Source organism: Lissotriton helveticus, chromosome 6, assembly GCF_964261635.1.
Source record: "Lissotriton helveticus chromosome 6, aLisHel1.1, whole genome shotgun sequence".
In the NCBI taxonomy this organism is placed as follows: Eukaryota; Metazoa; Chordata; class Amphibia; order Caudata; family Salamandridae; genus Lissotriton; species Lissotriton helveticus.
Window position 1 is genome coordinate 1,382,641,001 of NC_136067.1, and position 18,639 is coordinate 1,382,659,639.

An 18,639-nucleotide genomic window follows, 5' to 3' on the forward strand; every position below is an offset into this window, starting at 1 on the left:
GTACTGCGGCTTCTTGGGACGCACAGAGAGACCCTACAACGGACACGACATGGACGCCCTGGGTTGCAGTGGGTGTGGAGACACTTGGAGATCTGTAAGCAGACGGTGCCTTACTACCTTTCGCGACCCTGAAGGCGGAAACTGGATTACCAGCGGGCCAGTTTCTTTTGCACGCAGCCATTGTAGGAACATTCAAACAAAAGTGGGGTGATATGACCAATGAGCTGCTGACACCAGTTAATACAGTACCTGCATGTGATGGGGGAGGGGTCGCGTGTGATACATTGGCTAGTACAAGCCTTGCTTATCCACGTACTGAAACCATTACAGAGACTCCGTGCATATTGGACTGAGGACAGAGGCAGTCCCTGGACGGATAATGTACAGGAACGAGTTATAGCTAGTGCTACGCACACACCGCAGAACTTCCAATTTAAACTCATACGGGCTTACATATTGCATAGGGCGTATCTTTCACCAGGCAAAATTAATAAATATTTCAACGTCAATACTTCCGAATGCGCGAGGGCTCGCCTCTTGGGCGCTGATATACTGCATATGTTGTGGTCCGGTCCCTTGCTTATACCCTATTGGCGTGCGATATCAGACGCACTCAACTGCACGAACACAGAGGTGCCCTCCACGTGGGAAGTTTGCATCCTGGGGTCTTCTAAGAGAACAAAGGCCAATAAGGCAGGCTCCAGGTTCCGGGACCTGGGCCGCATAACAGCGAAGCGCCTTATAACCAAGAGGTGGAAACACAAGGATCCACCAGTGTCACATTGGACACAATCTCTTGAGGTCTGTGCACGAGCGGAGGGTACCACCCTACACAGGGAAGAAACAGCAGGGATGCGAAAGTATCCCATTGCACAGACCTGGGACGGAATGCTAAGACATTTCACACGTTCTAATGCCACATTGCAGATACACCAGGTACAACAAGCAGGATCTGACACCTGAAGAGCCACCTAGTCGCCGACACTGCGCTATTTTTACATGCCACCTTCCCTGCCATCATTTGGTCAAGCGGGAACCTCCGTCATACTTGCACACCAGTCTGGTCGCGGCTCCACTCGGATGACACTGAACATTTGAAACATACACCCTAGGTTAACTGATATCTGTTTTGAACCATTATTTATTGTAGTTGAATGAGGTAGAGCTGTTATATAAAATAAAATCTAATGCACGGACCTGATATTGAACTGTACATTCATCTACTTACCTGTGACACGTACTATGATGCAAATCTAGAGTTGGATCTCATTGCGAAATATGTTGATCTGTCCCGGACCTTCACTGGCGATGACCGGATGTGCGGGCCGTAGGCGCCCAGAGAGATTTGTATACGTATATATACACAACCCCTACACCCCAGACATGGCTAACACTGAAGTAAAATTAAGGAAATAGTTTTATCTTTATGCATAGTGTTATGAGGCATTATATTGTTGATATATTGATACATACACAGACTTGTGGATTAATGTACCGGAAAAGATAAAATGCAATAAAGATATTGTTTTTAAAATCAAGACATTGGCAAATGTGGATATGCTGATTTTGTAAAAACCGCACCCAGAGCTTTAGCTCCCCTGACTCACCCCCCAGAGTGTGGTGTTCTCCCTGTAAGTACGTTTTCAACCACATCTTATTTGTGACCATCGTCCTTGCCTTCACTATCACAAACCATGTGTTTATATCTTTACTCTCCATCCATATAATCCAGCTATGCCTCAGCTTTCAAACATGGCTCTTGCTGTGTGGCAACTGCCCACTAATTTTAGCGAGATTACTGAAAACGGGGGGATGAGGGGAAGGGGGGTGGGGGAGTGAGGAGGACTTCTGAACCACATAACTACCAGTCAGACAAGTGATATTTGAAGCAATCATTAGTCACTTAAAAAATTGAAGGAAATGCATTTAATGGCAATTTGTTCTCTTATGATAACACTTATGGCCTAGTAGGACTGAGCCGAAATAGATGCTGAGCTTTATAGTCTCTTTTCCACTGTTCCAATCGCTAAATTTTTCAAGATTTGGAGCTGGTGGGCTATCAGCACAATCACGGATGCTGGCATCAAATTTGGCTACCAAATGTATTAACAGAGGGATTTGCCATTCTCTATTTTTTACGGTTTAGCCATTAAGGTTAGGAGAAAAGCCTTCATCACAGGGCACTGCAATTTTGGAATCCCCATCAGCTTACCCGTAGCAGGTCTCCCCGACTGTTGCCTTGTTCTGCCGGTACCGGTTACATATTTTCCCATTAAGTTTCCTCTTCTGCAACACTACTTTATTAAGTGCAACCTCTATAAAAATCTGAGGCCTTGTTGGCAGCCTTGATTGTTCCAGGTCTCATTATCCAGGAACAAGCTTTGCACAGGAGGCTATATCAGCAAGTTACATTCAGGGTTCCAAGACAGCAAATAACTATATATTAGACTAGACAGAGGGATGGCCATTACATTAAACGATTCTAACGCACCGGCAAATGTAAAGTAAATGTATGCTTCCTTGGCCACCATCCCATCCGAAATGGTAATTAGAAAATGTGCAATTTCTTTAGATCTTCTAAAACCCTACCCTTCACGAGATGGAATTTAAGGTGTCAAACTTCTTTCTGCAGTCTAATACAGAAAAGTCAATGTTGGAAAGGCCATATTGAAAGCAGACAATGAAGTTATAATACTTTAAAACAATCGGACACTGAAGTCTAGCACCACAGTAATCCTCGCTTTAAAGAGTCACTTACACACAAAGGTGAGGGGAGGAATGCTTGCAATAAGTCTAACCACGAGCAATTGCTTGGTGTATCATTCAAAACCATCATTCTGTTGCCCGCCATGACACCTCAGTTAGACCCAGTCATACAAATCAGCCTTGAGCCGTCTCAGACAGGACCAGTTCAGAACTGCCAAGCCAGGTCCTCTCTGAACCATAAGACTAGCAATCCAATATTGGTTTCGTCAGTCAGGTTGCACTAGTCCGGTTGCAGCAGGGACCGGGATAATTTGCATATGACTGGGTGTAATCTGAGGTGGCATGGTGGGGAAAAGATGAGTTGGAATGCTACCCTGAGCGATTGCCAGTGGTCAAATTGCAAGCATTCTTCACATCACCTTGTGCTTTACTCACCACTTGTGTCTCTGCTGTCTAATTTCATCTGCACTCGTACAACTCCACAAACTATTTCCTGAACCTGTCTGTGTTCCAATCGAGTTTGTAAGTGATTTTGTGCAATGTATTGGAATTCTTTAGGTCCAAATCTTTCATTATGTTTTTATGAAATATAAAAAGTAAAAAGCAATGCAGAGACGGAATATATAATTTACATAAATCAGAGGCCCAAACAAGCGTCAAAATGCCAAACAATAAATGAAGTCAACATTCAAAGTATATCAGGGCTTCATCAGAAAGCCATATGGCTTATAGCAGCCAGAGCAATAGATATCAATCGTAATCTAAGCATAAGTGCCATCATTACATATATTGATGAAAAATGGTACAAAGGTTTAATGGCAACTGTAGGACCTGAATACAAGGGAACAGGCCTATCAGAGGGAAATGTGAACAGGTCAGTAGGCCAACAGTCAGCTCTGCATAAAAAAGAAGCAGAAAGAAAATAACTAAAATAAAGTCAGTGGGGGAGCAGATGGAAAAATAAAAGTAGAGGTGCCATGGTGGAATATCTACTATAGTGGGAAGTGATAGTCCAGCTTAAGCATGGTGTTGTCTGATTAGGGAATAAGGGGCCACTATGTTTGGAACAGCTTTGGGAACAAATGGGGTTTGAATCACTTTTACGCTGGATAAAAATTGAAGGGTTCAGAAATGGGTGTGCCCCAAGAAGCAATACTTAATCACAAGAAGTGTAGTCTATGTAACTAAGGGCATAACCTTTAAATGTGAAATAGAACAACAACAATTGGCAAATTCAGAGTTTTACTGTGAGAATAATCACCAAAATCAGCAGGGAACAACTGCTTTAGTACATTTTGTCAAACCGGAAACTAAAGTGTTGGAAACTTAACAGAAGCAGTGAGGGAGGGGCGCCCAGAAGACAAGTGGCTGACTTACCAATTGCGCTCTAACTGGACCAATGCTCTTTACAGAAAAACAAAATGTCAAAGTCAACAGATTTGGCCTAGGCAAGCTGTGCATTTTTTTTATTCCAAAGCATATGCCACAAATTAAAAAAGTAAAAGAGATAATATGCTTTCACCACTTAACATGGCTGTCTTGCGCTTGTAACAACTAATGTATACTTATAAAACATCCGCTGATGGACCGGTTACTTAAGATTCTTTAAATAAGCCTTTCACTTGCGGCTTGCATTGTATTTGAATCAAGAAAAAAAACACAACTAATCAAATCACAAGTAGTTACCATGTCAGTTAATAATTAAAACTAAAACACAATCTTGAACCAGCTGAGCTACTGAAGAAAAACTTTCAGCAAAAATGAACATGTACAGGCTTAGTGCTGTCAAAGTGAAAGAACCCAATTGGCAAAAAGCACTGATCCACTGTTCCATGCTGTGGTCGGTTGTGGCAAAATGTGAGTGATAACTTAACAGAGCAATGGATGAAGCCCGCTGACTACCAGCCTCTGTGTATGTAAACTATGTATGGGAGGTAAAAATACTCAGGCGATACAGAGAGTGAACAAAGACCAGACAAAAACAATCACTGTCAATAGCAATACAACTAGCTTGCATTTTGGGTTCACAGCCAACAACTAAACTTCTATGGGCTGGTTCAAGATAAAATCAACGCTGCCCTACAACGCTGTTCAAGTCAGACCCAGATCAGAGAACCACCTCGTGAATTCAAACAGACAGATTATGCATTCTTTTTAGGTTGAGCATTCAAGACCTCTTGTATATTCTTCAGTATAAACTTATATAAGTGTATATGTGTATGTACTTTGTGGGCTCTGGAGATCAGCTATAGGACTTGTCTGCTTAGGGATTTTTTTTTAACTGCCTCTATTCAACTGTCTTGATAGAAAACGACCAGTAGAGGTCAGTAAAATACCAGAAGTGCTTTCTGCTTGTTCAACTGCCTCTATTTAACTGTCTTGATAGAAAACAACCAGTAGAGGTCAGCAAAATACCAGAATTGCTTTCTGCTTAGGGACTTTTTTATTTTTCTGGCAACTGCCTATTTAACTTTGATAGAAAACGACCAGCAGGTGGTCAGTAAAATACCAGAATCACTTTAGCATTCTCTAGATTCCAGTCCATAGAAATGGTCTTCCACAACAGAACATTTTTTTTATTCAAATCTTGTATTTTCAGTGATATGACCAACGAAGGCCCTGATTTTATATTATAAACAGAGCATTGGACTATACCATTTCCTGCTGAAAGAATATTTTTCTCGTTTCAGCACCCAGGCTAATGTGCTGCATAGCTAAATACATACAAGGTCCCAAAGGCGAAAGCAATTGCATTGCAAATGCTGGTTTCCTTAATTATCTACATCATTGCCAATTACTGCTGAATGCACTTTATTTTTGCTAAAAAAAACCTTGGGTGCTGCCATACCTGGTCCTGAGGCATAGGCATGCAAAGGGGTTTAAACTTCAATGGTTTAGAATATTCTTGGACGTTAAAGAGAATGTCTAGCCATACGTAGGGTACACTATGAAGTGTATTTTCCTCTGCCCAGCCATTTTGATTGCTATGTCAATACACTGTCTTTTCTATAAACAATTTCACTTGTGATGCTCATTATTTGTCACAGGTCACTCACTAGTTTTATTCACTTTGAGGACATCTGTACAATCTTATTCTTTGAATTATTAAAGATCGAAAACAATAAATGATAAATTTTTGTTGTGTGTGCATTCACTTTACTGAGGACCTATTCCAAACATTTAATGGTTGTTCACTTTTTGTATTCACTCAGAGTCCAACTTCTCAGCTTGAGATACACGAGTGACCCTCACGGGCCCTCAACGAAGTAAAGTTTAGGTATGGTTTAATATTTGCTTAAACTGACAATACAAGTTTTTCCAAAAACATGGTCAGTGGGCTTCACCCATTGGTCTAGCAAAAAAACAAACTAGGCAATGGACCAAGCCAAATTTGTGACTACAAAGCCTGCACACAATGTTAGCATTTACCTAAAAACAGTTCCTTTCTCTACAGAGATGAGCCTTGTTTTAAGTGTGCATTTTATCATTCATATTAACTTTAAATACTGGCTATTCATTTTGCCAGTAGCTCGGGAGCCTATCTAGATGGCATGTTCCCTATTGCTTCTGTATATTTGCTGTTAGTGTTAAAGTGACATTGTAAAATGGTAGTTCCATCTAGCATAAGTGGTCATCTATTCAAGCTTGAAGAGTATCACAACCTTCAAGTGTCCATAAAAATGCAAAAGTTGAAACTACATTTGACTAAAGCACGGTGGACAATTAAAATGGGAACATTCCCAGACTCAGTGGAAGGTCATGCCACTAAATGACAGCCTAAAGTAGACATAACTACGCCCTTTACAGCAATAGGAATGTGTCTGGAAACTGAATACAAATACAAACTGCTAGCATGGTCAGATTGACGAGTAGCCAAAGTTTGCTGTGGCACCTACTTTAACACTGTCAGAACTACCATTTTAGATCCTGAACCAGTGATTGGCCTAACCTTTCTCCTGATCAGAGGAATATAGCAACAAAAGGCCTGCAAGACTAGATAAGAAATGTGCATAAAGAAAACAAAAAGCAGTATTGTTTCCCTGCCCCATGAAGGTGCTGTCATTAACCTAACCAGCTAATAGAAGGTACAGCCTCTCAACAGTAAGGCTAGGCCCATTAAACAAAACACCACTATAATTGCCAATACTGTTCACTCTTTCCTTATTCTCTAATTGACACATCCCTGACTCAATGTGTCACCAAAAGTTTTAGTTGATATTCTTTTTATTTTTTAAATTGCTCTTAAAAATGACACAATCTTAATAAAACACGCTGATAAAGGTGTATCTATAGTGGTTTGGAACACTCAGGATTACATCGCTGAGGTGAAAAGGCAATTAGGTGTGAAAACGCTACAGAAAAATTGATAATGATCCAACATAAGACATTCAGAATGAGTTGACGTTAATATTGAAGAATGATCATGAAAAAGGATTTGTAGGACAGAAGAAATTTGATTTTCTGAATAAAAAACATCCTAGAATTCCACTATTATACATCCTACATTAAGTTCATGAAAACACAACTCCTCCACCCTGGAGACCCACAGTTTCAGGGTGTGAATCAGTTCTAGAACCAATTTCAAAATACGTGGACCTTTTTCTGAAACCGTTTATGGATCAAAATACCATCCTACATTCAGGATACGACAGATTTTATCAATAAAATTGAAAAGGTCAAATTTACACCGGAGCATCAACTTTTGGTGACACTTGACATAGTATCGCTTTATACCCAGATCCCACAAGAAGATTGATTAGAAGCTATACAATCTTTCCTGGAAACAAGACCAAAACCAAACAGAGTACCAACTGATTTTATAATGAAGCTTGCGAGTTTTTCTTTACGTAAAAACTATTTCAGATTTAAAACAGATTTCTATTTCCAGATAAAGGGCTGTGCCATGGGATGTCCTTTTGCCCCAGAGCTGGCAATCCTTTACATGGCTAAATTTGAAGAAAAGCTTGTGCATAACCCCATTCTTCCAATATATTTCAAACTGGGTCCGTTACATAGATTAAATTATTTTGATATGTACCGGAAATGAGACTTTGCTTCAATTTTTTGGATGGGTAAACAATAGGTCGGCAGACATTAAGTTTAGCATTAATCATGCATCAAAAGGATGACATTTTTGGATGTGGAAGTCTACGCTTCTGAAGGATGTTTGGTGACAACACTGTACAGAAAAGAAACGGATAGAAATAAATCCTTACATTACAACAGCCACCACCCAGGAAGTTGAAGGGATAATCTCACTTATGGACAGTTTTTAGGGATAAAAAGAAATTGCACATTCAAAGATGAATATTTTTTCCATGCAAACCAACTAGTGGACAGATTAAAAGATTGAAATTATCCCCCAAAAAAACTGTTGAAACATGCAATGAAAAGGGCATGGTGGACCCCTAAGGAAGTGTTACAAAGAAAAGAAAAAACGAAGATGGATCGCATGGTATGTGTTACCACATTCTGCCCGAGCACCAACTTTTTTTTTAAATCTGCCATCTAGTACAGAAATTGGATAACACATTGAATCAATGTCCATTATTCGCACTTAAAAAAAAGAAAACAGCATTGGCAATCAGGTCGTCCGTGTTGCTCTTCCACGAGTGGGATCAAGACAAACACTGCGGGAACAACTGTGTTTACCCCCGATTAAGGGTCACCATAAATGTGGTACAGGCCTTTGTTGTAACCAGACAATAGAAGGCTCTGTTTTCTCACAAAAATGTGAGTTGGAAACATAACACCTTTGCAAATTGTAAATCCAGGAATGTCGTTTATGGAATGCTGTATCCATGTCAGAAACGTTATGTAGGCAAGACAAACCAGGAAGTACGACAAAGAATAACTCCGCATAAATCTAGAATTCGGAGAAAAGTGCTGTCCGCACCGTTAGTCCAGCATTGGATCAATCACAACCATGCAGAATAAGACTTGCGCTGCACGGTGATTTCTAAACTGGAACCAGATCTGCGAGGAAGTGATTTGGAAAGAAGATTGAGAGAGAGACATTACTAATTGTTAAATTCGATACTGCCATTGGTGGCCTTAATGAATTATCTGAAATCTACAGTCTCTAGAACTAATCTTTTCATTAATATACTTATGGGTATAATATAAACCTGGATTTCACAGGTTTCACTCAGTGGTTATGACCTTCATTCATGATTGGACTGAGGACCTTGAGCGGAGATTGGCAACTTGCATAAAAATCAAAATCAAAAGCCTATGAAGTTCTTTAAGTTTGATTTATTAACCTTTATTTTACAGGCTTCACCATGTGGTTATGACCTTGATTCATGATTGGATTGAGGACTTTCAGCGGAGATTGGCAACGTGCATAAAAATCATCAAATACTTATGAAGTTCTTTCAATTAATCACATAGCAAAATCCTTATGGAAGAATGTGTATCAGGAACAATTTTTAGGAGCGAAACATAAAAACTACAATTCCCATCATTCCAGGCTTGCACGTGTCAAACAGGAAGTACTTGTTGATGAAGTGACTCGCGGCCGCGGCACAACGAATGAGTGCATCCTTTTTTCAACCATCACCCAGTTAGATCTGGTGCAGCGCACTAACTGTAAAGCGAGGAAACAAAATTAAATATAAAGCTCGCGCTTACAGTTTCATATGTGGTGTTTTTGCACGAGAAACCTCAACTGCCTGAGAAACCCCAACTGGACGTTCTCTCTCTCCTTTTCAAAAACTTTATTTAGCAGACAATCCTTGACGTAGGAACACCGCGATCGAGTAAGAAATACTGGCCCACTACTGAGCACGGCCTTACCACTTTTTTGGTTTTCCCGTAGGTCATTAAAACTCCATTACGGCATACAAGGCCGATCACAAAGACAAAGGTAGGCAAAATGCATGAACACAGTGATGTGTAATCGCTGAGATGAAAGGTAAAATACATTGCTGTCTTCCTTCATCTTTCAGAAAGCAGCAAAATACGGCAAGGATGGCTGCCGATGCCCCCCATAGAAAGATACAAGTGCACAACAGTGCATCTTGATTGAGGCTGAGGTTTTAAAAAAAAAAAACCCTGACGGTCCGCTTCTCTCTTTTTTGTCCCCGTCCCCCCCCCCCCCCGTGTGCACTTTCCCTTTTCTGTTGCAGAAATGAGTCTTGGAGACACTAAATAGTTGGAGAAAAAGATTGGCTGATATCATAGAAAGGTTACCAGGGGAACGTAGAGGTGTTAAAAGTTTTGGAGAATTGATATTATAGTGTCACATTTTGTTTTCAGCTATTGGTCCTGATGAGAACCCTTTACTAACGCTTGGGTTTGAAACGCAACCACGTATTGTTTCACAACATGTGCAGCAAAAAGAAAAATCCCCGGCGTCTCATCATAGTGTTTGGATAAACATATCTAATAATGAGATTAAGTTCCATGAGCAGAGGGTTGTTTGATAACAGGCACTGTTGAATTCAAGAACATTTAGTGAATTGAAAACAAGCAATTTTTCTATGTAAACATTTGTCATGTATGTGTTTGGCTGTTGTATACAAAGAATGTTCTCGTTTTCATGTTGTACCTAGGTAATGTCGAAAAATGTATTTGTGCTTTGTACAAATGTAAAAAGGTGCGTGTGGGTTGTTAATGTTAATGTTATCTTGAAACTTTTAGAGCGCAGACGGTCGCTCCGAAAGGAGCATCCTGGCGCTAAGGAAAGGGGGAGACAACAGAAGTGAGATCTATATGGCCGCTAGTACATAGGCATCTGACAAATTAAAAAGCCAAGTTTTATGTTGGTTACGGAAAGAGGTTTCCCGGTCAAGTAGTCTTAGCTCCTTTGGTATTCCCTTCCATGCCTTAGTAGCCAGGACACTGAGGGTTTTTCCCCCTTTAGTCTAAAGATGAAAGGCGGGGATATTGGCTGAATTACAACCGGCTGATCTCAGAACTTTAGTGGGACAGTAATGGGAGTATCTTTTTATAAGATACTTGGGACCGATGTTGTTTAAGGCTCTGAAGGAGGTCAACAAGATTTTAAAAAGAATCCTTTTGTGTAGGGGAAGCTAATGTAGTTTCCTAAGGGCCGCAGAGGCCGATGATTTCCTTGATGTTGAAACAACTACCTGCCAAACTCCTTACTTGCTGGTCAAAAGAAAGTGACGACTCAAAAAGGATGCCCATATTCTGGCCGTTTCTACTAAACTCTGAGGCGAGGTGGCACCCACTGGCCACCAGTCATTGGGACTAAAGTTGACATTTTTCCCAATGGGCAGTATTTCTGTTTTTCCAGAATTGCATTTTAGACAGTTGTCATTCATCCATTGGAAAACGTCAGCAAGACAATTCTGGAAATTTTGTTCGGCCACTCTGGAGTTTTTATCCAGGGATACAATCAGCTGGGTGTCATCAGCATATGATGTTACCATTATCCCATAGGATTCAATTAAATAAATGAGGGGCACCATATAAATATTAAAGAGCAACGGACTCAAGATGGAGCCCTGGGGAACTCCTGAGGTAACACTCTTCTCCTTCGAGCAGAAAGGCCCCAAGGCGATAGTCAGTTCTTTCTGATAGGAAAGATCTTATCCAATTTAGAGCCCCATCTGTTATGCCACTCAGTCTTAGCCTATCAAGAAAGATTTTATGGAAGATGGTATCGAACGCCGCCGATAAATCTGGAAGAATCAGAACGGCGTTCTTCCCTTCATACTGTACATTTTTATTGGCATCCGTTAGTTCCATGAGAGCCGTCTCCGTAGAGTGCTTAGGACGGAAACCAGATTGATGAGGATGCAAAATATTGTGTGTCTCCACAAAATCTGACAACTCTTGATGGACCATGTGCTCGGTGATTTTACCAAGGATTGAAAGCAGAGATATGGGACGAAGATTCGAAAGATCTAAAGGGTTTTTATTTTGCTTTTTCATCAAAGGTTTAACTATAGCCTTTTTCCAATCCAGAGGAACGGTCCCGGAACTAAGTGATTCATTCACTATTTGATTATGGGATTTACGACCTCAACTATTTGATGAAGAATGTAGGGGGGGCAGGCATCAGACGGTGATCCCAATTTACAGGACATTATGACCTCATGAGTTTGAGCAAGGGTTACATGCTTGAACGTTGCAAAGGTATGCGTCCGGGGAAACAGAGGGCCACTAGTACTCCCTTTGATGGGGCGTCCTATAGGTAAAAAGTAGTCCTGCAATAATTTTATTTTATCTTCAAACAAGTCAGCGATCTGGTCGCAGAAACTCTGCGATGGAGGGATATCTTGTTTAAGAATTGTCGGGTGGGTAAAAGATTTTACTATAGCGAAAACGGTTTTCTGTTTATGCTGGGCTTCCTGAATGAGTTTCGTGTAGTAAGCCCTTTTGGCAATTTTAATATTTGCAAAATAAAGATTCCTGTATTTTATGTACTGACTTTTTGCTATTGGGTCATACTTCTACCTCCAGTTTCTTTCCCCCTTTCTGCACTGAAGATGTGCTTCTACTAGGGACTTATTATACCACGGGGCGCTTATCCTTTTGGATTTTTCCTTGTTTTTAACCGGGTCTTTTGGTGGGGCGTGGTTATTGGTTGTAAGTTGCATCCACATGTGGAACAATTTAGAATCAAGCCGCACGTCGCCAGAAAGGCTGGGAACCTGTGACTGAGCTGAGGACTTAAGCTGACTATTTTTCGCAATCAGGGTCCAGTTTAAACTGGTGACGTAAGGTGTAGTGGTTTTTACCGTTTTCTGCGTATGCTCTGTATTTACCTCAAATGGAATAAAACAATGATCAGTCCAAATTTGGGGGATTGGCAAATGCGGGACTAGATGCGGAAAATTGGAACATATCCCATCGAGCGTATGACCGGCCTGATGGGTCATATTAGTTACTTTTTGAGACAGACCAAATATTTCAAGTGTCTGGAGGAAGTTTGAAACCTGTGAATTAGTCTTGGCTTCTAAATGTAAATTAAAATCTCCCAGAAGTGTGAAGTAAGGATAACTCACAAGCAACTGTCCTAGAGCTTCACCCAGAGATTCAAGAAAACCAATTGGACAGCCTGGGGGACGATATATTAGACCTCCTGTAAAGGACCGAGAGGCATTAATTCTAATAGAGAAACCCATGCCTTCAGTACATTCGAGATGGGTAAGGCTGAAAGTGTGGCATTTCAATGAGTTTCTGATGATTATCACAATGCCCCCTCCTCAACCAATCGGTCTGTCTGCCCTGACGATGTTATACTCAGGGGATATGGCAATAGACAGGTCAGGATTGCTTCCCTCGCTGAGCCAGGTTTCAGTTATAAAAAGGAAATCCAGTCCGTGTACACAAATCAATTCCTTGATGTCCTCACTATGGCTGCCCATAGACCGGGCGTTTATTAGCCCTCCTTTGAGACTGGGTTGGCCGCCCGGAGAGGGGGGCGCCTGAGTTGGAGTCTCGGGTGGAGGTACAAGCATGGACCAGGAACAAGATCTACACGAGAATAGGCCCCACAAGTGTTCCATACAACACCTCTTTTGCTGATTGAGCCTTCTAAGGTCATCGGCTGTGTAAGCAAAGTGCGTTCGCCACATAGTGTGTTAAGTAAGAGGCGGGAAGTGTATGGTCGGAGCCAAAAGTCAGGAACCCCCCTAAACACAAAACACTAGTGCGCTAATCTTCAGGTGGGTCAAGACAATGTCCTTGACACCGCGTTAGCGCTCTAGGTGGAGTATCCCCACAACTTAGGTTATTTTAGCGTGTGTAAATTCTAAACTAAGCACATTAACATTTCAAAAAAATCGCTTCGGGTCACATTAAATTAAAAAAAATTTAAACGATTCTAGACACAATTAAAAATTAACTATACAAAATTTGAACTAAGCAGTGCCAGTCAACAAGCACGCCACAAGAACTCACAGTTCTGAACGGAACAGACGTTTCTTCCCGCAGTAAATAGAGGCGGGAAGTGTATGGGCGGAACCAAACGTCAGGAACCCCCCTAAACACAAAACACTAGAGCGCTAATCTTCAGGCGGGTCAAGATAATGTCCGTGACACCGCGTTAGCGCTCTAGGTGGAGTATCCCCACAACTCTAAGTTTGATACAAAAGAAAAAGATATAACATGGTAATGAACAATTTGAAAAATAAAAAGAATATGAAGTAAAACTTTTGGTGTCACATTGAGTCAGGGACGTGTCCCAATTAGAGAAGGAAAGAAAGTGAACAGTATTGGCAATTAACCTAACCGGTCACACCTGTAGTTTTACGACTTCAACAAAGCATAAATGAACGGCTCCAGATGCTGCATACGAGTACACCAAAAACCAAGTCACTCACGCCTCATGCCTAGCATTTGATGGCAAGGCACTAGGGATTTGAAAGCAGCACAGTAATTGTAATTTATCACTACAATAAGGGCTCACAAAACGCTAGCATGCTACATTATCACAATACGTGCCTTTGGGCTACTGAAATAAGAGTGAGCTTAGCTTTCCAGTAAATCTACGAAGTGCCAGAAAGAAAAGACCGTGTGTAGTGTTGTGATCTTGGCGACAGCTGCTAAAGAGTAAAATGCTATGATAAGTATACTACAGGCAATACCGACCATGTGAGACAGCATGATAAACAATCAATCGGCCAGGATTGTAAAGCGTGGCAAATTACCAGTGAGGGACTCGAGGCACTGAGATTGCTAGCTGCTTTGTGATGTGTTCATTTGAACAGCCATGCCTTCAGTCTTTTCCTGAACTGCTGGAGCTTCAAGTCTGCCCTGAGGAGCAGGGAAAGGGTATCCCAGGCTTTGGCTGCCAAATGTGAGGAGCAAAGTCTGTTGGCCCTGCAGATTCAGGGGTGTCTGGTTGGTCATATGTTTTTTGATGTAGGTTGGTCACTCGTTGTACAGGGCCCAGTATGCATGGGTCACCATCTTGAACTGACACCTTATGGATCGGGAGCCAGTGCAGCTTGAGGTGGAGTGTGATGTGGTGTCTGGGGAGGTCGAGGAGGAGCCTTGCTACTTAGTTTTGTATGGTCGTCTCTTCAGGAGGCATGCGGAGATTCCTACGTAGTGTGTTCCTATAGACCCGCCTGCTGGTGAAGATGGTCTGCATAACAATCCTTCTGGTGTGGTCTAGGAGCCACCTAAAGATCTTTTGGCACATGCATAGGGCATGGAAGCAGATGGTGGAGTCTACATTACCTGTGTCTTCATGGATAGCTTCCTATCCAGGATGAGACTGTGGGCGTGATCTGTAAGGGCAGGGGGAAAGCCAGAGTTCAGCAGACCACGAGTCGTTCTATGGAGAGGTGTCAAAGATTAGTACTTCAGTCTTGTCTGTGTTAAGTTTGAGTGGTCATTCATCCACTCATCATGCCTCTGTGGGAGTTGGCTCTAGTGGTAGAAGGGTCTGAGTGAGGATGAGCTGGGTGTTATCAGCTTAGGAAGAGTCTGCATACTTGCAGCAAAGTCGAAACTAAGCTCCAGATGACAGGGCTTCACCTGAGCAACTACGTACTTGAATGCTCACACCTGACTCCAGGAAAAAAACTCCTTGTGTGCTTATCTATTCACACACCCATTACCTCCACTTAACTTCTGTAACTTTTGTTCCAGGAGTGGAGTCATGGATATTACTTTCAATTAGCTATTGACAATCTAAAATAATCAGGCCTGATGAAGTCGTGATTGCGACAAAACAGGTCGACTTAGCTTTGAAATCATAACAATTTGTTAAGAACAAATATTGAAGAAACTACACTTGAAGACTACATCATTACAACTGTTCTATATGTTTTTTACATATGCCAGATGACTGTATATTATCAGTGTAGGTGTTTAGTATGCAATTTGCTTACTCCTTAGATTTAAGATGGTAGGACAGAGGTCTGTGGGTGCTCCTAAGTGTACGGAGTTCATGATGGAGATTGAGAGTGTTCCACTTCTGAGACTAGATAGTCCAAGCAACAGCAAAATACTGCTCTCATTTAAGTGTAGCCCACCCTGCACGTGCGTCAGAGGAATGTGTTGACAGGAAAAGTCACAAAACGTTGAACATGAAGCAGCACCTTCTCCAAAAAGTGAGGTGTGTCCAAGCTATGCAAACCAGAATGCACTGGAGGAAAGTGCATAATTAGAGATCTGTCACAATCCAGCATGTCAAATTCCGGTTAAGTAGAAACGAGTAAACAGGAGAGAATACTTGTGGAGCGTACAACATAGGATCAAAATCGAGACAATATGTAATGTTACATTAGGTAATGCAAAACACGTGTCTGGCTAGATCCATGTTAAGAGCTTTGACAATAATAAACAACTAGATTTCTATCTGAATAGACATAGGCAAGCAGTTCATACATGGGATAATTTTAATAAGCCCACTGTTTGGTACATGTGTGGAAGAGGGTGCAATTTAAAGTTACGGGCCATTCAGAGATGTGCGTAACATGGCTGGTGTATGTGGAGAAGTAGGCACTAGTGTGAATGTCAAATGGAGTTATACTTTGGTGGGTGTGTGGAACAGTCAGCATGGTGTCCCAACAATTTGCCAGGGGGTTTATATGCACACCCCACACATGTAAAACAGGCCTAGGTCAAAGGGAATACCTTCTTTAATGGGGCTTGTAGGATGTCATTGGCACCTATTTACAATGGCTGATGCCACCGTAAGGTTTACATTCAGATTACAAAGTAAATATATCTGCTCCCCTGAAATACCCAGTACATACGATCTATGCATTATATTGGCGCGTATGGGGAGGGTTTGGGGTAAATGACCCAATGCACAAAACTGGTTTGTGTAAATGTATTTATATAGCGCTTAACGAAGCAAAAGTGATAGTGTACGTCTAGTATGTAGCGCACTGCAATTGAACTGTTTCAAACTGGACCATGGTGTCTCCTGAGCAAGGAACGTCCGTGCCTTACTAAAATAGAAAAAAAAAGTATTCCGCCCGGGCATGCAGTCAATGAGCTGGAAAGCACGTGGTGAGGTGCAGCTAGAGGCGCGCACGGCCGATTGCAGACTGCTGAGCCGTCGGGGTCACTGAGGCGTCCAGAACAGCGACGCACGCGGTCAGACGACCCACACAGCTCCAGAGCAATGCGGGGCGATCAACGCAGGCATCCAGTCACCAAGACCCGACGCTGAGCAGAAAAGTACGTGCCATGAGCCACGCTTAGGCTGTGCGTGAGGTCATGCAGCGATCCCTGCTATTTTCCCATGGGAGCAGTGGATGTAGTTCGGTAAAGACCTAAATCACCCTATTTTCAGCGACGACAGGCGTTCCGCGATCCTGCCTGCTGCAGAGTCATCAATCAGCCACCGGACCCCCTTCTCCCGAGGGGGCGGGGAATAGGAATGCAGCCAGCCCGCTCTGTGGGCAGGCAGGCAGGACAGCGAGTGGCGCCATTCGCAGGGCTATGCCGAGCCCGCCATAGGCACAACCCACTGAGGACACCCGATGATCGGACCGCTCAGACCACATGGACACCAATAATGCGCCACAGATCAATTGCTAGCGGTGCGGGAATGACTGGGCAGCCGTACAATCTGCACCACCATGTGAAGCCTGAATCCACCAAACGGGGCCGCGCCCTGGCAAAGAGCCGGCCCTCGCACCCATATTTAAGCGATTCTCACCACCAATAGAGGCCACCAGGAGACGCGCTACACCATCAATCGGCAGGTTCCAGCAGAGGACATTTTGTATCCAACGTGCAGTCTCCACTACACACACCACCAGGGTCTGACAGCGCGAGCTGCGCACATATGGCCATTTTGTATTGGCGCCCCCCTCAAACTGACCAATACAACCACCCCGCAACCATTCACTGCTTACAAACACCCAATGCGCATCTCCTTTTCTGACCTCGGGATGGTACGGAGGTCCCCGGATCCCTGACTGGGCCCTCGCTGGCAAAACCAGAGCTCCAGCAGCTTCTCGGTGCCCTCGAAGAAGTGTGCGCCGTTCTCTTCCATCCTCCTGCGCCGCCGACAGCCACCAACAACCGCAGAATCAACTAAAGCAACAGAAATCAGTAAGGCCGAAGCCCGCTGCGACTCCGGCTTCACCAAGCTTCCCCCTTTGTTTCTTGGATGATGATGATGGGCGTGTGTTTCTTGAGCCGCCGCTGATGGTAGTGTCGGGCTGCAGCTGGTTCCCGTCTCTTGTTGCGTGCTCTCCTCCCGGTACAGAGAAGGACGTGGAGCGAGCGCTAGCTAATATCGCCGGCCATACTGTGTAAAGCGCTGGTCCCGCCGCTCTCGCCTTTTTTTATAGACTCTGGGCGTGACCCTAACGTCACAGGGTAGGAGAGGCGTGCCTTCCGGTGATAGGTCAGCACAGCCGTCCATCAGCAAGCTGTCGAATGTTCCGACAGAGGGGTGGAGAGGAGGCTGGGGCTTGGATGGTTCACTCCGTTGCGGCGGTTGCAGTGGGAAAAGGAAGGGGGCGCTCGTGCCTGCGGGCGGAGGTGACCGACTCTCTTGAACCATTCATTATTCCCACACCGCTGCTCGGGGATGCCAAATAGGGAAATGCGCAGCATTCATGAGTTCAAATTTGATAGAACACATAATTATCGGGTTTGCAGAACGCCTGATAATGAAGGAGCTTCAACTAAATGTAAACACACAGGTAACTTGCTAAAACATAAAGTAAGAATAATATGAGTGTGTGGTTTGTAGTATGTGTCATGATACCTCCAACACTCTGAGGCTGTGCACGAACTCATGGGCTTCCCAGCAGGCCTGACATCCAACGCTTAGTCACAGGACAGCTGTTAGTATCGTAGTTGTTTTGTTTCTCTTAAAGGTAAACATAAATTAATATCAAGCCTGCAGTACAACTCTGTGGTCAGACTTCAAGGTAGAAGGCCCGACTCTCTTCTACACGGGTAGGCTTAACGCTGCATAACAGTTGAGCAACAGTGTCTGTCATACGATGTGGAGCAAAGACCATAATGGCCCTT

General features: G+C 43.0%; 1 protein-coding gene across 2 annotated transcripts in view; it reads right to left on the bottom strand.

The window, feature by feature from the left end:
• AMD1 (adenosylmethionine decarboxylase 1) overlaps window positions 1–17,943 on the bottom strand; it is a 137,608-nt gene extending 119,665 nt beyond the window's left edge. Inside the window, exon 1 of one of the 2 annotated variants that reach the window (XM_078649162.1) lies at window positions 17,538–17,943. In XM_078649162.1, coding sequence (XP_078505288.1) covers window positions 17,538–17,647 — 110 coding nt within the window. In that variant the 5' untranslated portion in view covers window positions 17,648–17,943. The remainder of the gene's footprint in view (window positions 1–17,537) is intronic. The other variant, XM_078649164.1, reaches the window with a different exon arrangement.
• Window positions 17,944–18,639: the final 696 nt, after the last annotated feature.